This window comes from Scomber scombrus, chromosome 8 (assembly GCF_963691925.1).
Source record: "Scomber scombrus chromosome 8, fScoSco1.1, whole genome shotgun sequence".
Taxonomy (NCBI): Eukaryota; Metazoa; Chordata; class Actinopteri; order Scombriformes; family Scombridae; genus Scomber; species Scomber scombrus.
In genome coordinates, this window is record NC_084977.1 from 22,623,007 (window position 1) to 22,640,192 (window position 17,186).

Below are 17,186 nucleotides of genomic sequence, written 5' to 3' on the forward strand. Positions count from 1 at the left end.
CACTTTGAAGGAGACATGCTGTTTAACACACACACAGACACACATTCACACACCTACCTCACTTCAAAGGTGTCCTAGTGTTTAAAACACAAGCCTACGTCTTAACAATTTGTTAACTGCATGTACCTACCAGCCTTCATCACTGTGCCCTACTGTTAAATTCTCTCTACCATTGCACCTTTTTGTTTGTTAACGTCACAGTGCATTTACTGCAAAGTCATGAAAGAGTCAGGGCATGATGGATGCACTTTTAAAAACTGTAAGGGCTACCAATTATTATTTAGTAAAAACACTAAAAAAAAAATCTAATTGACGGTATCAGAACATTTGTTCTGCTCATTGTGTAGAAAGTACATGTTGATTAAATGTTGGAGTGATTTATTATACAAGACATTAAATTAAGACATAAGAAGTGATGACAGTCACAGGATATCCTTCTCAAGATTGTCCTTAATAACAGCACTACAGTGACAAATGCCACCACACAAGCACAATTTTCTTTCATTTACTGTATGTTTTCTTTTCAATCACTGAACATATTTTGAGCCTAACAGAAACTACAAACTACAAATATAAAAACTACACAAACAACTACAACCCGACAAAGGTGCATATCTTTTTGTACAAATTCTGATCAGCCTCTCTTCCTGTGTCTGTATTGCTTGTTATTTTGTGTTGATAGTGTTAAAATAGTTTAAAAAACATCTTTACGTCTCACCAGTATGTATCATAATGTCCAGCATTATACAATAATATGAGGCACAAATCATTGTAGTTGAGATGATTACACTGTGTTCAACTTGGCCTATTGAGGTACATGAAGATGCCATCCAACATCCCTTTGGCAATTTCAGCTGCTACTTAGATTGGAAAATGTAGAAAAAAAATAGTTGCATAGACAAATAAAAAATCATTCACACTGCCTCACTTCCCTATGTCAAACTGCTATTACCACAAACAGTATTCTATTCTCAGCCCCTCTACAGCAGCAGCCAGCCTTTTGAAATAGTGTGAATTGCATGATCAACTCAACAGAAGCCCTATCAAGTAAGCAGCCTGCAGTGCCAGCAGATAGGGGTGAAAACGTCTGTGATTGCTCATTAAACGTTGAGTCCACAGCACCCTCTTTAGGCTGAAGGAGGACAGGCAGCCCCACTAGAAGAGGGGTTAACTTGAATACTCTAAATATTAAACTGAAGCAATCAAGATTACTTCCTCCCAGTGTTTTCCAGTGAACTACATAAATCACAGTGTAATATTTATTCCAGCACAGATACAATTTCAGTTGTACAAAATGGTTAGGATATTATATGGTTAGAATACTTTACTCATGTAAAAGTTGTATATAATTATTTTTTGTAAAATTTGCTATGATAAAAGTGAAAGTAAGTTAATTAAAGTGTATTCTCAGTAAATTTTATGTTTCATTAAAAAACACACACACACACACAAATTTCATTTATTTTTCACAATATAGCCAGAAAAGAGGGCAACACTCAGACAATTAAACATAAATGACAGGCAATAAATAAAAATGGCTATGGACACTTTGGCGGGTGCAAGTAGCATGCCACTTCTTATAGAATTAACAGCAGTATAAAGTATTACCAAGACAGACAACACTGAGATGTAAAAACAATATAAACTCCCTACTGACTTCAACCCACCAACACATTTATCGAAAGGAGAGCCTGCACAGTTTTTGCACACTGTGTATACACGCACACACACACACACACACACACAATGCTGCATTACCATCCAACACAGCAGCCGTTTACGTAATCTGGAGAGTGTGTTGCAATCATCAGTGTTTTTTTTTTCTTTCTTTTTTTCTGAATGGTATTCTGTGAGCCTTGTGCACTGCAAAGTTTTCTGAAATCTACCCTAGGTTGAACTCTTTTGCTATTTCATTCTCAATCTGAAAATTTTGAGCCAGATGAAGAGTCATCAGTCACAATTATAACAGGGATTGTCTAAAACAGCAAAAAGTACATGCACATTTCACTGAAGGTAAAAGATCATAGAGTGAACATAGAGGGCACTGCTGAAAGGTCCACCATGAACATTTTTTAAAAATAGATTTTTTTTCTTGCATAGACACCTTTTATTAGCAGTACAGAGACAGGAAATCATGGGAGAGAGGGGGGTGTGACATGCAGCAAAGGACCTCTGGCCGGGATTCGAACCGGGGTCCGCTGCGTACGTGGCAAGCGACCTAGCCACCCGACCACCTGCACACCCACCGTGAACATTTTTACCAAACCCATCATGCACCCGTTGGTCACACAACATTGTGGGTGTGTTTGATTAGTGTGCTTCCTGGATGGAGCACTAATAATAGCCATAATCCATAATGACATAATTTGTAATTATTTTGCATTGTCGAAGTGGCCCAGGTGTGATCGTCGTCACACTCCATGACACTCTGTAGGTGACCATATACATTTAAACACAGAGCATCAGCTGTGTGGAACCTCGCTGGACATCGAGCCCTGCCCTCCTGCTGCCACAGCCACACCAGCAGCTTCTTCTCTGCAGTTGCTGATATAGCAGCTTTCTTCTGTTACATTCTCACATGGTTTATCGTGACTTTTTCATGTAACTCGTTAATGGATGCAACTTGAAATAAATAATAAATGAATACTTTTGTAAGGGTAATTATAAATATATAAATAAGTACACAAAGAACAGCTTTGTTACAGAAACTAGAGTAAATGCTATCTATTACTTGCAGCCCTGTAGGTTAGCATGACCTGTTGTCACAAGGAACATCCTTTCACCCTCTGTCCCTTGACTTTTCTTGTGGTTTGTTTCAAAGAGCAGATCTAGTTTTTGTCTTTCTTTGTTGCCTCTACTTCTTTCCCACTCTGTTTATCTATCTTGTCTTCACTTCTCCTTCCGTCTGTCCCTCAAGTACCATGACTTTTAGTCAGAAAGGACAATGAAGTTGGGGGTGAAGAGGGGTGAGACAGAGAAAACGAAGGTATTAGAAAACTAGATTTGGAGAAAGGAAGACAGGGCAGAGTGAGGGAGAAGATCGAGCGAGAGAGGAGAAAGCAATATGTCAGAAAAAAAAGGAGCACAAGAAATAGAAGAACGAGTGACAGAGAAACTGAAAAAGAAAGGTAGAATGTGCTGGGTGCAAGTGAAGAGAATGTGACAGAGTGATGGAAAAAAAGAAAGCAGAGGGAAAGAAAAAAGTTAGAAATAGCAGAGTAAGAGGAGAATATGACAATGTGATAGAAAAAAAAACAGGAGAAAAAGGAGAGCAATAGTGAGAGGGAGAGATAGAAAGCAAGAATGTGAGGAAGAGCTGTATGTATGTGTGCTTGTGCATGTGCGTGTCCTTGCACACAATCGCGTGCCAGCGTGGGTCTGTAATGAGCCCAGCCACCCAACTGAACAGTGGAGCAGGGTGGTGGAGCTGAGATGGAGGTCCAGGCATACAGCCTGTCAGCTCCCAGGCTTTCAACTCAGCCACTCAGCAGCCTGCAGTCTCTCTCTCTCTCTCTCTCTCTCTCTCTCTCTCTCTCTCTCTCTCTCTCTCTCTCTCTCTCTCTCTCTCTCTCTCTCTCTCTCTCTCTCTCTCTCTCTCTCTCTCTCTCTCTCTCTCTCTCTCTCTCTCTCTCCCCCTCTCTCTCTCCACACACACACACACACACACACACACACACACACACACACACACACACACACACACACACACACACACACACAGTTTGTTTTGTCTCCAACACACTCTTGCACATGCTGAGAGACACACAGACTCTTTGTCTCCTATACAGATGAATGTATGCATATGCACATCTATATAGTCTTGTCACACATACACACACATGCGTCAGCTGATTATCATGCACTATCAGATAGATGCAATGTACATTTACACCAACAGACACATATTACTGACATATATGTGTCCACACTCTGGGACATAAGACTGACAAAACCACACACAAACATATAAAAGACACCTAGTATGTGTTTGGGTATGTACAGTTATGGAAGTGATGGATAAAAGTGAAAAGTGAAAAAGAACAAAAGAATGGTGGTTAGAGAAAAGCTGATGCAATCATTAAAGGAATGACAGACTAGCCAATTGGCAGTAATAAGTTGTATAATATACCTGCAATTAACACCTGTAATGAGAAAGGTGTTAACGATGAGAAAGGGGGGAGGAGAAAATAAAGAGAGGAGGGGGGAGAACAAGATGGAAGCAGAAAGACTTCAGGAAGGCTGATGTTGGAAATAATTGACGATTGTAATATATATATATATTTATATATATGAATGAAGACTTGGCTCTTTTAAAATCAAGCAAGCAAGTTGAGAAAAAAGGGGAGTAGGCAATGAGCCAAGGTGGGGATGAGCATATAGAAAACCAAGAAAATCATAAAATCAAATCAAGTTTATTCATAAGCACATTTAAAAACAACCAGAGTTGAGCAAAGTGATGTACATAAAATTAACAATATAACATAACATGGTAACAGCAAAAAGCAGTAGAGATAACATAACAATACCATTATATAAGCGTACACAAATAATTAAGTAAAGGAACAGTTGGAAAACACAGAAGAGTAAAAAAAACATAAAATCTTAACGACACCCAAAGGCCTGAGAAAACCTATGGGTTTAAGTTTACCATTAAAAGTGTCTACAGAGGGGGAACACTTAATTGAAAATGGTAAACTGTTCCAAAGTATTGGGGTGGCTACTGCAAACACACGATCACCCTTACCCCCAAGGCTCAAGCGAGACACAGCCAGAAGCAGCTGATCTGAGGATCTGAGAGATCTGGGCAGGGTTGGAAAGGGGACACCAGACAAATAAAAACAAATAATAAAACTCTGTTCTGTACTTGCCTGGTAGCCAAGTGAGACAAGAAGAGCCTAGCAGTAATCCAGCCAGGGGAAATAAAGGCATTTGTGACAATCTTCAGGTCATTAAATGAGAGGAACAGTTTTAGTTTGGTGATAATTCTTAGCTAGAAAAGGCAACCTTGACAGTGACACATTTTAAAGCTGGATCCAAGATGACACCAAGATTAAGTGATTAGCTATATCCCTGTTGGAGTTAGAGGGATCAAATAAGACACTTCGGTCTTACTGTCTTTTAATTGAAGACCTTTTTTTGCCTTTGCCGTCCAATATATCACATCCTGTAGGCAGTAAAGGGGGGGGGGGCTAATTGTGTTGTTATTATTTTCACCAGATTCTAATGGGAGGTAAAGCTGAGTGTCATCTGTGTAGGTGGTGTAGGTGTAGTTGGAAGAATCTTATTTTGGATGATGGAGCCTAAAGGGAGCATTTCTAAGGGGAATAATATAGGCCTACATTGGAGCCTTTTAGGTATTTCACAGGTGATGGGTCTACCTGTTTAGGTAGGAGGCGAACCACTGGAGGGTGCTACCCTAGATACCAACCTGGTGCTTGAGACAGTTCAACAGAATGGTATGGTCAACAGTATCAAAGGCAGAGCTAAAGTCTACTAGAATTAGTATCACACATTTACTAGTCAAAAGATAGCAGTAGAGCAGACGTGAAGTAGAGCGGACTCAGTGCTGTGACAATTTTTTCCATGACTTTAGATAAAAATGAGAACATAGTTTTTAATAATGGGAGGTCTACTGCATGTTTAAAGTGCAGAAGAAGAGAGAACAGAACCAGGATGGTTGCAATTGTAGGACCTACAGTGTTGAACATGTCCAGGAGAGAAGTAGTCGGAGGACGGAGGGGTCGTAAGCAGGACGTGATATCGCAGATTGGATATTATCAATTTTATTTGGGAAAAAGTTTAGAAATGCAGCACTAGTGGCTTTGGTTGGCACAGAGCAGGCAGTAGCAGCAGGGTTAAGGACTGTATTAATTGTGTCAGGTACTATTGGGAAGAGTGGGAATTTCTGGAGATAATGTCAGATAATAAAAATAATAAGAATATCATAAGGAACATACAAGGGAATACAAAGAATGCCTTGTGACTATGAGTCTACTCCTGCTGGGCTGTACTTTACATCTTATTTGTTAAAACATAATAGAGCAGAGCAGATTTATAAACCTGGGCCTGAACAAGAAATTCAATCATGGCATTTGAGAGCAGAATCACACTTGCTGTTCAACATGAAGTCATTTAAAATTGGTAATAGAGTGTAGATTAGAGAAGGCTTGCACTATTAATGGGAACTCCTGTCGAAATACTTTACAGTGTTTAAATGGGCATGTAAAAGCTTTAAGTTTAAAGTGCTACTAAGGAAATTCCAATAAGTCTGTGCAATCAAATCAGTTAATGTATTTAGAGCTTCACCCTTTGCGGTTCATTTAACAGTACATTCAGCTAAGTGTTTAGAAGTGTGGGATTTGAATAATTTTTTATACTGCATGGCATATCACCTCCTATACAACAATGCTTACCCTGTTTTGCGAAAGATACAGTGTTGTCATAGCCATTCACAATAATGGAAATCAATCCCAACATGACTTTCAATTTATTTGCATGAATAAGTAATGTGCCCTTAATTTAGCATGCTGAAGGAGCCTCAGCCTGGCGCTGCTGCCTTTTTAATGCAACTATTAGCATAAGAGAGGCTGATTCTTTTTAATTAACTAATAATGAATGTTAGGGGAGCTTGTTCAGACCGCACCATGAGACCTCACAGCTCACACACACTGGCGCACGCACACACACAAACCACAATACCAACCTGATGACCAATTAAAACGGCAATCCCCAGTCCCCTGTTTATTCTTCCACTTGCTCTCTCTTGCTTCTTCTCTGCCTGTGCAGATGCTGCTTATTTTTGGAATGACAGGTAACACTTCATTATTCAAAACCACACATTTAAGATAAAAGCGTGTTTTCTCAACCCAATTAGATCTGCGCCAAAATTAAAAGTGCTAGCTTTCATTTCAGTTCCCATCGACTTCAAATCTAATAGCCCCCTCTGTAATAGTTTTATTAATTGCAATTACATTAGTTGAGTTTCCTCCGACCTGTTAATGTGCAGAATGGCTCTGGAGATTTTGTGTGTGTGTGTGTGTGTGTGTATGTGTGCACATGTGAGTACTGCGAGTGAGTTCAGTTACGACTTTTTCCTACAATTTTCCAGCAAGCAGACTTTTCTCCTGAGTTCTTTCCACTTGAGAGCCGTTCTCACCTACCCAGCTCCCTTCAACTGTTTGTGCTTATTGTAAACTCAACAACTACCAGTTGCCCTGCATAAATTCTCTTCCTCCTCACTCTCTCTACCTGTTTTCCACTGCACATTTTGTATATTCCGTAGGCTACGGTCAAGACCATGTTTGTGTTATTTATTTAAAAAAAGGTTTTTTTTTAGAAACCCTCAAATTTTCTGTCTGTAAAAAAAAAAAAAATTAAACAAACATTAAAGAAAAACAAATCACGACTTTGAAGTCAGCCTTCTGAGCTTCATTTTTATTTTACATCACATGTACAGCAGAGTTAAAGGTTCTCCTAGGGCTCCATTTCAGCTTTTGGTAAAACTTAAGATTTGATTCCACAATTCTAGCAACTATGTAAGCAATGTTTACAACCTCAACTATGGAGGGTGGAACCAAAATGAGCTGTTTGGACTAAACGTGTATGTCGGTGGTGCAGTACAGAAGACAAATTATGAAAAAGGGCAATTTTAAGTCAACTATCTCATATTGTAATCAGCGTTGAATTCAGATAGTGCCACTCAAACAGTTGAAATATGAGTTACTCAATTAGTAATCGAAGTCAGATATTTGCCAGTATGGATCCCAAGGAGAATGCAAGACCTTGCAAAGAAGATGATTATTTTCACATGAAATCCACCAGCAGCCTACCTTTATCTATCGTGGAGCCTACAGACATTGGCATGTGGAGGGATGGTACTGATGGACGTTATTCAGCCGCTCAGCAGAGCCTGTGGAGCTGTCATCTTACTTCACAAAGCCTCCGTTCACATGTTTTCTAGGGAGGATGAGGAATGAGAACAGGCTGAGAGCTGCTCAGCCCAGGTTAGCAGCCTGGTAAAATTTCCATCCTTTAACCATATGTGATTAATATAAAACTTCTGCTGGTTGTGCTTGATAGACTTTTACATGGGAAATCACAGTAAACAGAAAGCAAATGAAAAAACAGCCAGTCAAACTCGGCTAAGAATGCAGCAAATCTCCAAAGTGTCCTGCAGTGTGTGGATGGATGTGATATTGAGTTGCGGTTCCTCTTTGTGTCCAGTTGGGTGAAGGTCTGATTCTCTGGAGCTCTGCCAGTCGCCAAGGCAGTTTGGGATTCTTAAGTTTCAAAACCAGAACCAGATACAGGCCAACTTTTAAGGCTCCACCGCTGCTCCCTGGGCGTATTCACTGACTACTGTTTCAGATCATTACCAAACCCCAGTAATCAAAACTGATTTATGTATATTTTGTGTGTGCAAGGATGTCTGCTGTACATATACATGCTTCACTTTGTAGTACTTTTACAATTGCATGCACTCTATGCGTGTGCTTGATGGTATCTACCCTTATTAAATATCATCTTACTTGAGCTAACTTATAATTAACAGAGGCAATACACTTTAATGTATCACTGTACTTTTCTTTTTTGTGCTTTTGCTAAAAATGGTGAGTATTCCAACCTCTGAACTTGTCACAGTTTGAGATGACACCCCCATTCCTCACCTGCTTTCCTGTACAGTGTGAGCTGTGTCAGTGATGTTGAACTGTGGAAAAGCATGTGTTTGCCATGCAAAATGGTAATGCTCACTCTCTCTTTGTCCTGTTCTCCTTTTCTGCCTCTGTCTATCTCTCTCTGTCCCTCCCACCGTCTTTGTTCCAGTGGGTACTCCTTACTACATGTCACCAGAGAGGATACATGAAAACGGATACAACTTCAAATCTGACATCTGGTCGCTAGGATGCCTGCTCTACGAGGTAAACTATGGGAGTATGTGCGCACACACTGTCACCCTGCAGCCGACTGTAGGAGTGACGTGAGAACACATTGGCTCAGACACACACATACACAAACAAACCATCCTCAATACCACATATAGCAAGAGTCCTTATTTATAGGTATACATACATAGTTACCTGCATTTAGCCACATGGTTATACTACTTATACCCTCTTACATGTTACAATGTGTACATTAAAAAATGCACACAGTTTATAACAGATTAATAATATAATTAAATGGGAAGTCACATGTCTTTACCTGGTATCCCTGCTGTTTCTCTCTGAGTCCTGGCCGAGCTGGAGTCTTAACACACTTGGAGTTAAGGTTCTCTAACTTGGGAACCTGTTGAATGTTGAAAAGTTAGGGAGTGAGGGGAACTGACATGGCCATGTGTTTTAGATAAGGCCGCCCAGTGACACTGACTAGTTTGATTAGTCAGGGGGCAAAACACCACAGCACTCTGCTGTAGACCACAGCAGAGGGAACAAAGAGGAAAGAGAAAGAGGCAGAACAATGATAGAGATGGATGATAACAGTCAATCTGATGTTTCTAATGTACCAACCTTTGCATGCACTGAATATATGTGTGCACACACTATTTTCAGGCATACTGACAATGTTTACATGCTCAAAATATTCCAGTTTTTGCCCTAATTCAGAGTTAGACAATATTCCTACTAAGCTGTTTACATGGCTAATGAACATGAATATTCCACTTGTATTTCCATTTTCCAGAGGGTTTTCAGGGTTTTCCTCTGCTCCAGTGGGAACAGTAATCACAAGATCTCTACAGGCAGTGAAGTAAACCAGCGAGGGGACAAACATTAGTGAGCTGCTGTCTGATATTTATAAGTGATATTGATATGACTGTTGTTATACATTTATAGTAACAGGCACCATCAGTCCATGGCTACAGGTCAGGATAGTAACCAATCCCCTACATCCCTGTTGTGGAGAGAGTGTGCTCTGTTTATCCAGCCTGGCCCTGAAGAGCTAGCCACTTTCCTCTCATCCCTCTCCACTGTCTGCCTTCCTGCTTTGATGCGGTTCCGTTTGTCAGGATTAGCTTGCTTTAGCAATATCTTTTTGAGGAAGCTGTTCATAGTCATAGTATTGCATGTGCAACCTGAAAATCAATTGTTTCACAGTTTCAGATGGGACAGTCTTTGGATATTTTATGTCTTTCACCCTTAGGACAACAGATAGGGGTCACAGCCTGGACTAAGCACTGAGACAGGGTGAGTAAGGCCAGAGATAAGGAAAAAGCTAGAGAGAAAAATTTAAAAAAAATTATAAAATATAAATAGAGGGAGACTTGTTGCTCCCTGAGGAAGTCACCATCCATCCATCCATCCATCCATCCATCCATCCATCCATCCATCCATCCATTCATTCATTCAATCATTCATCCAACACCCTTCAGCTCCTCCTGGGGGATCACAAGGCACAGGAAGTGAAGATGAAGGAGATAAAAAATGTAATAAGAGAAAGTTTGGGAATCTATATAAGAGTAATATAGAAATATAGAAAATGGTGAGGGAATAGGCAGTAAAAGTCCTGAGAGAGAATGAAAAGATGAGGTAGATGGGAGAGACAGAAAGAGCAGAGGGGAAGAAGTGGATGAAGAAAATAACAAATTGCGAGAGCAGGGTTATAGATTGCTGGAGAGAAGAGAAAGATTCGGGAGGGGGGATTTGCTCAATCAGAGAGAAAGTACTGTAGGTACGAGAGCAGAGACGGATCTGAAGCCATCAGGTCAAGGTGAGCCATGCAAGGAGCCTGTGGAGATACAGATTTTACATCCCTATTGTTACCAGAGCAGTGCTCACCACACCATGCATATTCTCTTTGAAGAAGAGACCCTTGCTTTCCACTCTTCTTGGTAAGAGGGCTCCATAGTGCATTCAGTGTCAGGAAACTTACCTCTTTCTCTCCAACTCTCTCCCTCTTTCCTCTCTGCTCTTCTCTCCTCCCCTCTCCCTGAGTTCCCCTCTGTACGCCTCCTTTTTCCTCACTTAACCTTCAGGCATAAGGAATTCACATAGAAATCCAGGCTTGATCCCTTTGGTACTCATTGATTTCACTCTGAACATTGTAGGGGCTGAGACTTGTGCTGGTGTATGTTTGTGTGTGTGTCCCAGGGAGTTTGGTTCCTTATGTGTGAAACAGCTCCATTTGAGAGAGCCTGCATTTTTCATTCTTGTGCCCGGGGGTTTGGGCTAGGGTCCGAAGGGTCCGTCCGTCAATACTTGGTCATTGTATCTGCGTCTATCTTCATCTTCCATTCTGTTTGATCCCTTTCTCTCCATGTCCAACCTCATTACATCACCTGACCCTGTCCTGTGCCCCTCACCCAAACACCCAACACTGCGGTAACAGCAGTCGTCAGGGTTGTCTCCCAGGGTGACCGTAAAGGTAAGGAGGGGCAGTTGGTCACATGCCAGTCGATGAGATTGCATTCTCCCAGCGCTCTCTCTCCTCCAGCTCACAGTCAAAACCACCTCATACTTGTATTAGTAACTCTCACGCGCTTGCTGAGTCTGTTCTCTGTTAAGGAGATGCATTTTACACACACACTGTAGGTTTCCCGCTTGTACGGATGTGTTGTGGTTGCTGTGTTTTGTATAAAGGTTAGTAGAGGAGGAGAATATCTTGAAAAGCTTTACAGGAATGTGTCTCCTTCCTGTATGGAGCTCAGCCATCCATACCTCTGACTGTGCCCATGTCTCATGCCTCCTGCCTCATTCCACTCCCTCCCCTTTTGTATTGATGTTGGTTTTATGAGGCCAAAAATGCTTGGTTTCTCAGCAGCTGGCGTTTGCATGTGATGAACTGCCCTGTGGCTAGCTCTCTATATGTTTTTGAAAGTGGGGATTTTGCAAACAAAGCCTGGATATCCTTCAGCCTTTTTCATACAGAGTGTGTATTTTTTTTTGTGTACTTTTTATTGTTTGTCAGTATCTGGCTGTGCTAAAATCTAACAAGCTACTTAACCCATTTGTGTGCAGTATTTCAGGCCTGTTTATCATCTATTTGTTCATCCCTAACCTGCCTTAATATCCATGCTGTCCTTCCTACCTCTATTTTCAACTAAAAACATTTGGGAACGAAACTTTAAACTCAGTTCTACCTTATGAGCCATATCATAACCATGTTGTGAGAGTTGGTAGCCTTTATAACGAAACAACATTTTGGGAAATTTGCTTATTTGCTTTCATGATGAGAATTAGATGAGAAGACCGATATTCCTTTACTCTTAAATATTAATGAAATAAACTCCCATAAAACCACAAATTTACATTTTTACACCCACGTTCTTGTATTAAATAAAAGAGAAATAACACATTAATGAATGAGCTTTGTACATGTCCAGGCTAGCTGTTTCTCCTTGTTTCCAGTCTTTATGGTAAGCTAAGCTGACCGTCTCCAGGTTGTAGCTTTACATTTTATGGAGAGATATGAGAGTGGTGTCGATCTTCTCATTTAATTCTCGACAAGCAATGCGAATGAGCATATTTCCCAAAAATGCTGAACAGTTCCTTTACATTTCCCAATTCAAATAGCAACACTAAGTATGATCTGCAGTGAGATGGCGAAATGAGAAGAGATTCTTTATCAGTTTTCCTCAAAAGTTCAGCCCACTGGAACAATCTGGCACTTTTAATTCATCCATCTATTCTTCTTCTTCTCATCCTCTTTACTTCTCCCGTCCTTTTTAGTGCATTGAAGTAGAGGAGTGATGACTCCACTGGGTGCAGGTATATTTTTAATGACTGTCCCTACACTGTGACTTATTGCCTTGATTAATATATCATCATAAAGCCACATGAAGGACCACTGAGCACATAAAAAAGTCATGCTTTCCTCACTTTTACATCTGTGTGTGTGTGTGTGTGTGTGTGTGTGTGTGTGTGTGTGTGTGTGTGTGTGTGTGTGTGTGTGTGTGTGTGTGTGTGTGTGTGTGTGTGTGTGTGTGTGTGTGTGTGTGTGTGTGTGTGTGTGTGTGTGTGTGTGTGTGTGTGTGTGTGTGTGTGGCAGAGAGAGACAGAGAATGAGGGAGAGAATATATGCAAAATATATATATTTAGCATGTATGTGTTAACATTTAGGTGTGTTTATTTTGATGTAGCATGTGCCTGTAATTGTGTGTTTGTGTGTTTTTCTAAATGAGTAAGTGTGAACTTCTGAGAAGCCCTTCAGTCCCATGCTGTAAAGGCTCCAGGGATAAATATGGGTGGAAGGAGCTGACGGAAGCCCCTCACAGCTCCTTTTAATTGGCGTACAGGGAGAGAAGCTGGATAGAGAAAGAGAGCAGGATCAGTGTTAATTAAACTGGAAGGCCCTACCCAGACCTTTTACACGGACAGGGATACTGGCTTTACATGCCTGGGCTTGGGAGAGCACAACCTGGCCATCTGAAAAAGAGAAGAGGAACAAAGGAGGGTGTGTGTGTGTGTGTGTGTGTGTGTGTGTGTGTGTGTGTGTGTGTGTGTGTGTGTGTGTGTGTGTGTGTGTGTGTGTGTGTGTGTGTGTGTGTGTGTGTGTGTGTGTGTGTGTGTGTGTGTGTGTGTGTAAGGGTGTGCGTGTGTTCTGCCACCAGCCGCTCACACCCCTTAGACAGACAGCAGGCATGCGTGCATTGTATGTCTCTCGAATATCAATGAACCATACACACCCACAAACACACACACTCTCTCACACCCGCACACCAGGGCCTCAGAGGTCAGAGAGTGAGTCAATCATCTAACCCGTTGCGACGACACAGCCTGAAAAAATGAGTGTGTGTGTGTGTGTGGGCATGCACCTTTTTTGTGTGTGTGTGCGCACTGAGAGCAGGGGGCTGGCAGCTGTCAGGGGCTAGGAGCAGCAGGCACTAATGAAGCAGATGAATAGTGCAAAAACTCCCAAATACAAACAGGACAGTTGACATTTTTCATCTGTCAAAAGCAGAAGATGCATGAAAATACGATGGGGTCTTGTTTAACCCTTTGCCTCCTGGTGTCTATAGCTGGCTGATTTTCTTTTTTTCCTCTCTCCCTTTCTTTTTTTCCCCCTCTCACTTACTGTGAAATCCATGTTTTTCAGAAGCACTTACTAGCCCTTACAAACAAACACCACAGACATACATATCTCCTGACCAGCAGCAAAAGCCAGTATAGTATGTATATTTGTTATAAATCAATTAAGAGTGTTTTCCCACATGGCTCTTTCCAAGTAATTGAAGTGAACTCTGACAATGAGTAATCAGCATGTTTTGTGCAAACATGGGCACTCCAAACAGACTCATACCCTTCTGAAAGAAAGCCAGCTGAAATCTAAATCTGAGTTTGGTCTCCCTCTGAGTCCGGCTGGCACCGCCTCCTAAATGTTGCATTTCAATCGCTCTCAGTTTGTTTGTTGGAAAGTGATGAGTTTCTAAAATGAAAATGCGAGATGTCCTTGACCTTATTGCTAAATGTGTCATAATAAAATCAAAAGTTTTCTGGCCTCACTGGACTGATGATATATTTATAGGCTGCAGCAAATGGCAAATTAGCTGGTGATTTAATTGCTTGGATTTAGTATGATCCATGGTTAGACAGTCTAAATCAGTTTGAATTTAAATTGTGACATTGATATTGTGTGAAGGTCAATCAGTGATAGAGGAATGATTAGATGAGGTGCTTTGTATTTTTCGAAATTGAACTATTGGGGAAGAGTTTTTGTTGTTTTACTTAAATTTACCAAGACACTGCTAACTAAGTAATGAGCATGATGTTTTATAAATGATTACTTCACATGACATGAGTTTTTTGGTTCATTACAAAGCTGTTATGTATTTGGTGGCACAGTAGTTGAGGATCTATACCCTGACTGATTCGCCTGAAATTGTCTCTGAACACCATGAAATGCCATCTGTGTTAACTCCAGTGAGTCTGCATTTGTGAGGATGTTCCCCTGTGCTCAAGCTTTGCTGTGTGTGCATTTGTCAGTGCATCTTAGGCTGCAGATACAAAGCTCCAATACTTATGGAAGTGCATCATTGCTGACACACACAGGAATACGTGTTTCCACACACATCTCATCACTGTCAACTGCCTGCGGTGCCTGCCTCAGTAGTAATTGTTGGAGCAGAGGAAGAGAGATGTCCATACAGAGAGAGAGAGAGAGAGAGGGAGATCCTTTTTACTTAGTGTTCACATGTGTTTTTTGAGGATATACAGTAATGCAAGCATTTGATTAAGAGATTAAATGAACGAGTGAATGGTACTTTATATGCAGAGGAGAAATGGCCCACTGAGACTCCATCGTCTCCATCTTGACTTCCCAGTGGAAGCTGTGACAGAAACTCTAAATCTGCCCAATAGGGAACAAGAACTTTTCTGTCTCTGCACCATCTGTGTTTGACACATTTTTCAGTGAAGACAATGATGAAGCCGCCTACATGTTTGTGATCTGCTTGGCACTTTTTGGGCGATGTCAGTAGGTTACACTCATAGCTACATGCAACAAAGTGAGACAATTTGCTCATGGAAATTCTTCTTTTTTTATTTTATTTTTTATTTTTTAGAGAAGTGCTTGTGACTTTACAGGTTAACATGACAGAGAGGCATATCAATTAATTCACCAAAAGCTTCTTTGTATTTTATAAGCAGATGCTTTAAATTATCCAGTGAGTGTGTTTCTATGTTTCAGAAATGGACAACCATTTCCTATAGAAATAACCTGATGTTGTGTGTGGTGCAGTAAAAATGTTCACATAGTCAGTACTGCTTGGCACATGTTTGGTTGTCTATGTTCCAAGTAAAACACTGTCTCCATTATTTCTATTATGGTCCTATTTACACAGACACATTGTCCCTGAGAGTGTGCAAGGAGGCACGTTCACACTAACCTGCCGTATTCTGTGTGGATGGATTCCATTTGGATCCATATGTGGAGAAGTGATTTTCATCTACTTTCACACCACCAATTAGCAGACAGTCAAACGCATGCATTCTCCAATTATAGTGCAGAGACATCTGAAAAAAGTAAACATTTTAATGTTTAAAAAAACTTAATTCTACCCACCACATTAAACGTGTATTGCTGTATAGCAGTGCTATACAGCAATACACAATTTGTTCCATGTTTTTTTTTTTAATCATACCTCAGCAACCAATTACCCCATCGAAAATGCAAAAAGATTAATCAAAATCACATCCTATCCTCACAGATTTCATAATGAAACAAACCAAGGCCAGCCTACTTATGCAAGATTACTGATGAAAATGTGAAGAAAGTTATTTAAACAAAAAGCTTTGAGCATTGAGTGGTGTCTGTCTATAACTGGCTTTGGACCCTGCTGCTTTCACATTGGTCCAAAAGATAGTGCAGTCATATTTCCAAAGTGTTGGTGGAGGGTTTGAGGTTAATTGGAAGACATTAAATCTAAAAAGGCCCTTTTCTGCCCAGAAATATCTATGATAGAAAAAATGTCTTGATATTATGTTACCTTCCTGCACAACATCTCCTCCTATGTAATCTCATTTAAATAAATGGAAAACAAGTGAACAAGCTCAAACATCTTTGAGTCTGAGCAGCACTCATCATCAACACTGACAGCGAGGCCAACCATGTTTATTTATTATTAGTTATGCAGTTTAGCCTAACATAATATTCATTTTAAGAAGCTCTGAATCAAAAAAAGAAAGGAATTTAGATGTGTATGTTATGCAAGAGTGCTACTGGCTTTACCTTGTGCATGCACATCTATACTATAGGAAGGGAGTTGGTAAAATAGTATGGTATTCTATTGTTAGAAAGACTGGAGGGACTCTTCACTTATTATCCACCCACCAGCACAGGTCTCCTTATCCTTACCATTTCACATCTGCCTTTCCTCTTCTGTGTTTGCCCGCATTTGTTTTCTAGAGGATATAGTTTTCTTGCTGCTCCAGCAAACTGAAAAATTCTCTCCCCTCATATCCCTGCACCTCTCTCGTGCTTCTTTTCCTTTCTCAGCTGTTTGTTTCCTCTCGTTCTCTTCACCAAGTTTTCGAAGCAGTGTGGCAGAAAGGGCCAGCAAACTAACAGGAAAACGCATAAGCTAAGGAAAGCTTAAACAGATTTTTCTGTTTAGGTTCACCTCAGTTTGAGAATACCACTCAGTCCACTCCAAAAAATATAAAAAAGTGTGTACTGATATGATATTTCCACAAAAAATGACACCTATTGACTTCTTGCCTTACTTTATTTGCTTCTCACACCATGTCCCTTGTTTT

General features: G+C 40.6%; 1 protein-coding gene across 3 annotated transcripts in view; it reads left to right on the forward strand.

The window, feature by feature from the left end:
• nek7 (NIMA-related kinase 7) overlaps positions 1-17,186 on the forward strand; it is a 65,792-nt gene that overhangs the window by 41,644 nt on the left and 6,962 nt on the right. For all 3 annotated transcript variants that reach the window (XM_062423875.1, XM_062423877.1, XM_062423878.1), the window contains one exon: positions 8,824-8,918. In XM_062423875.1, the coding sequence (XP_062279859.1) occupies positions 8,824-8,918 (95 nt within the window). The remainder of the gene's footprint in view (positions 1-8,823; positions 8,919-17,186) is intronic.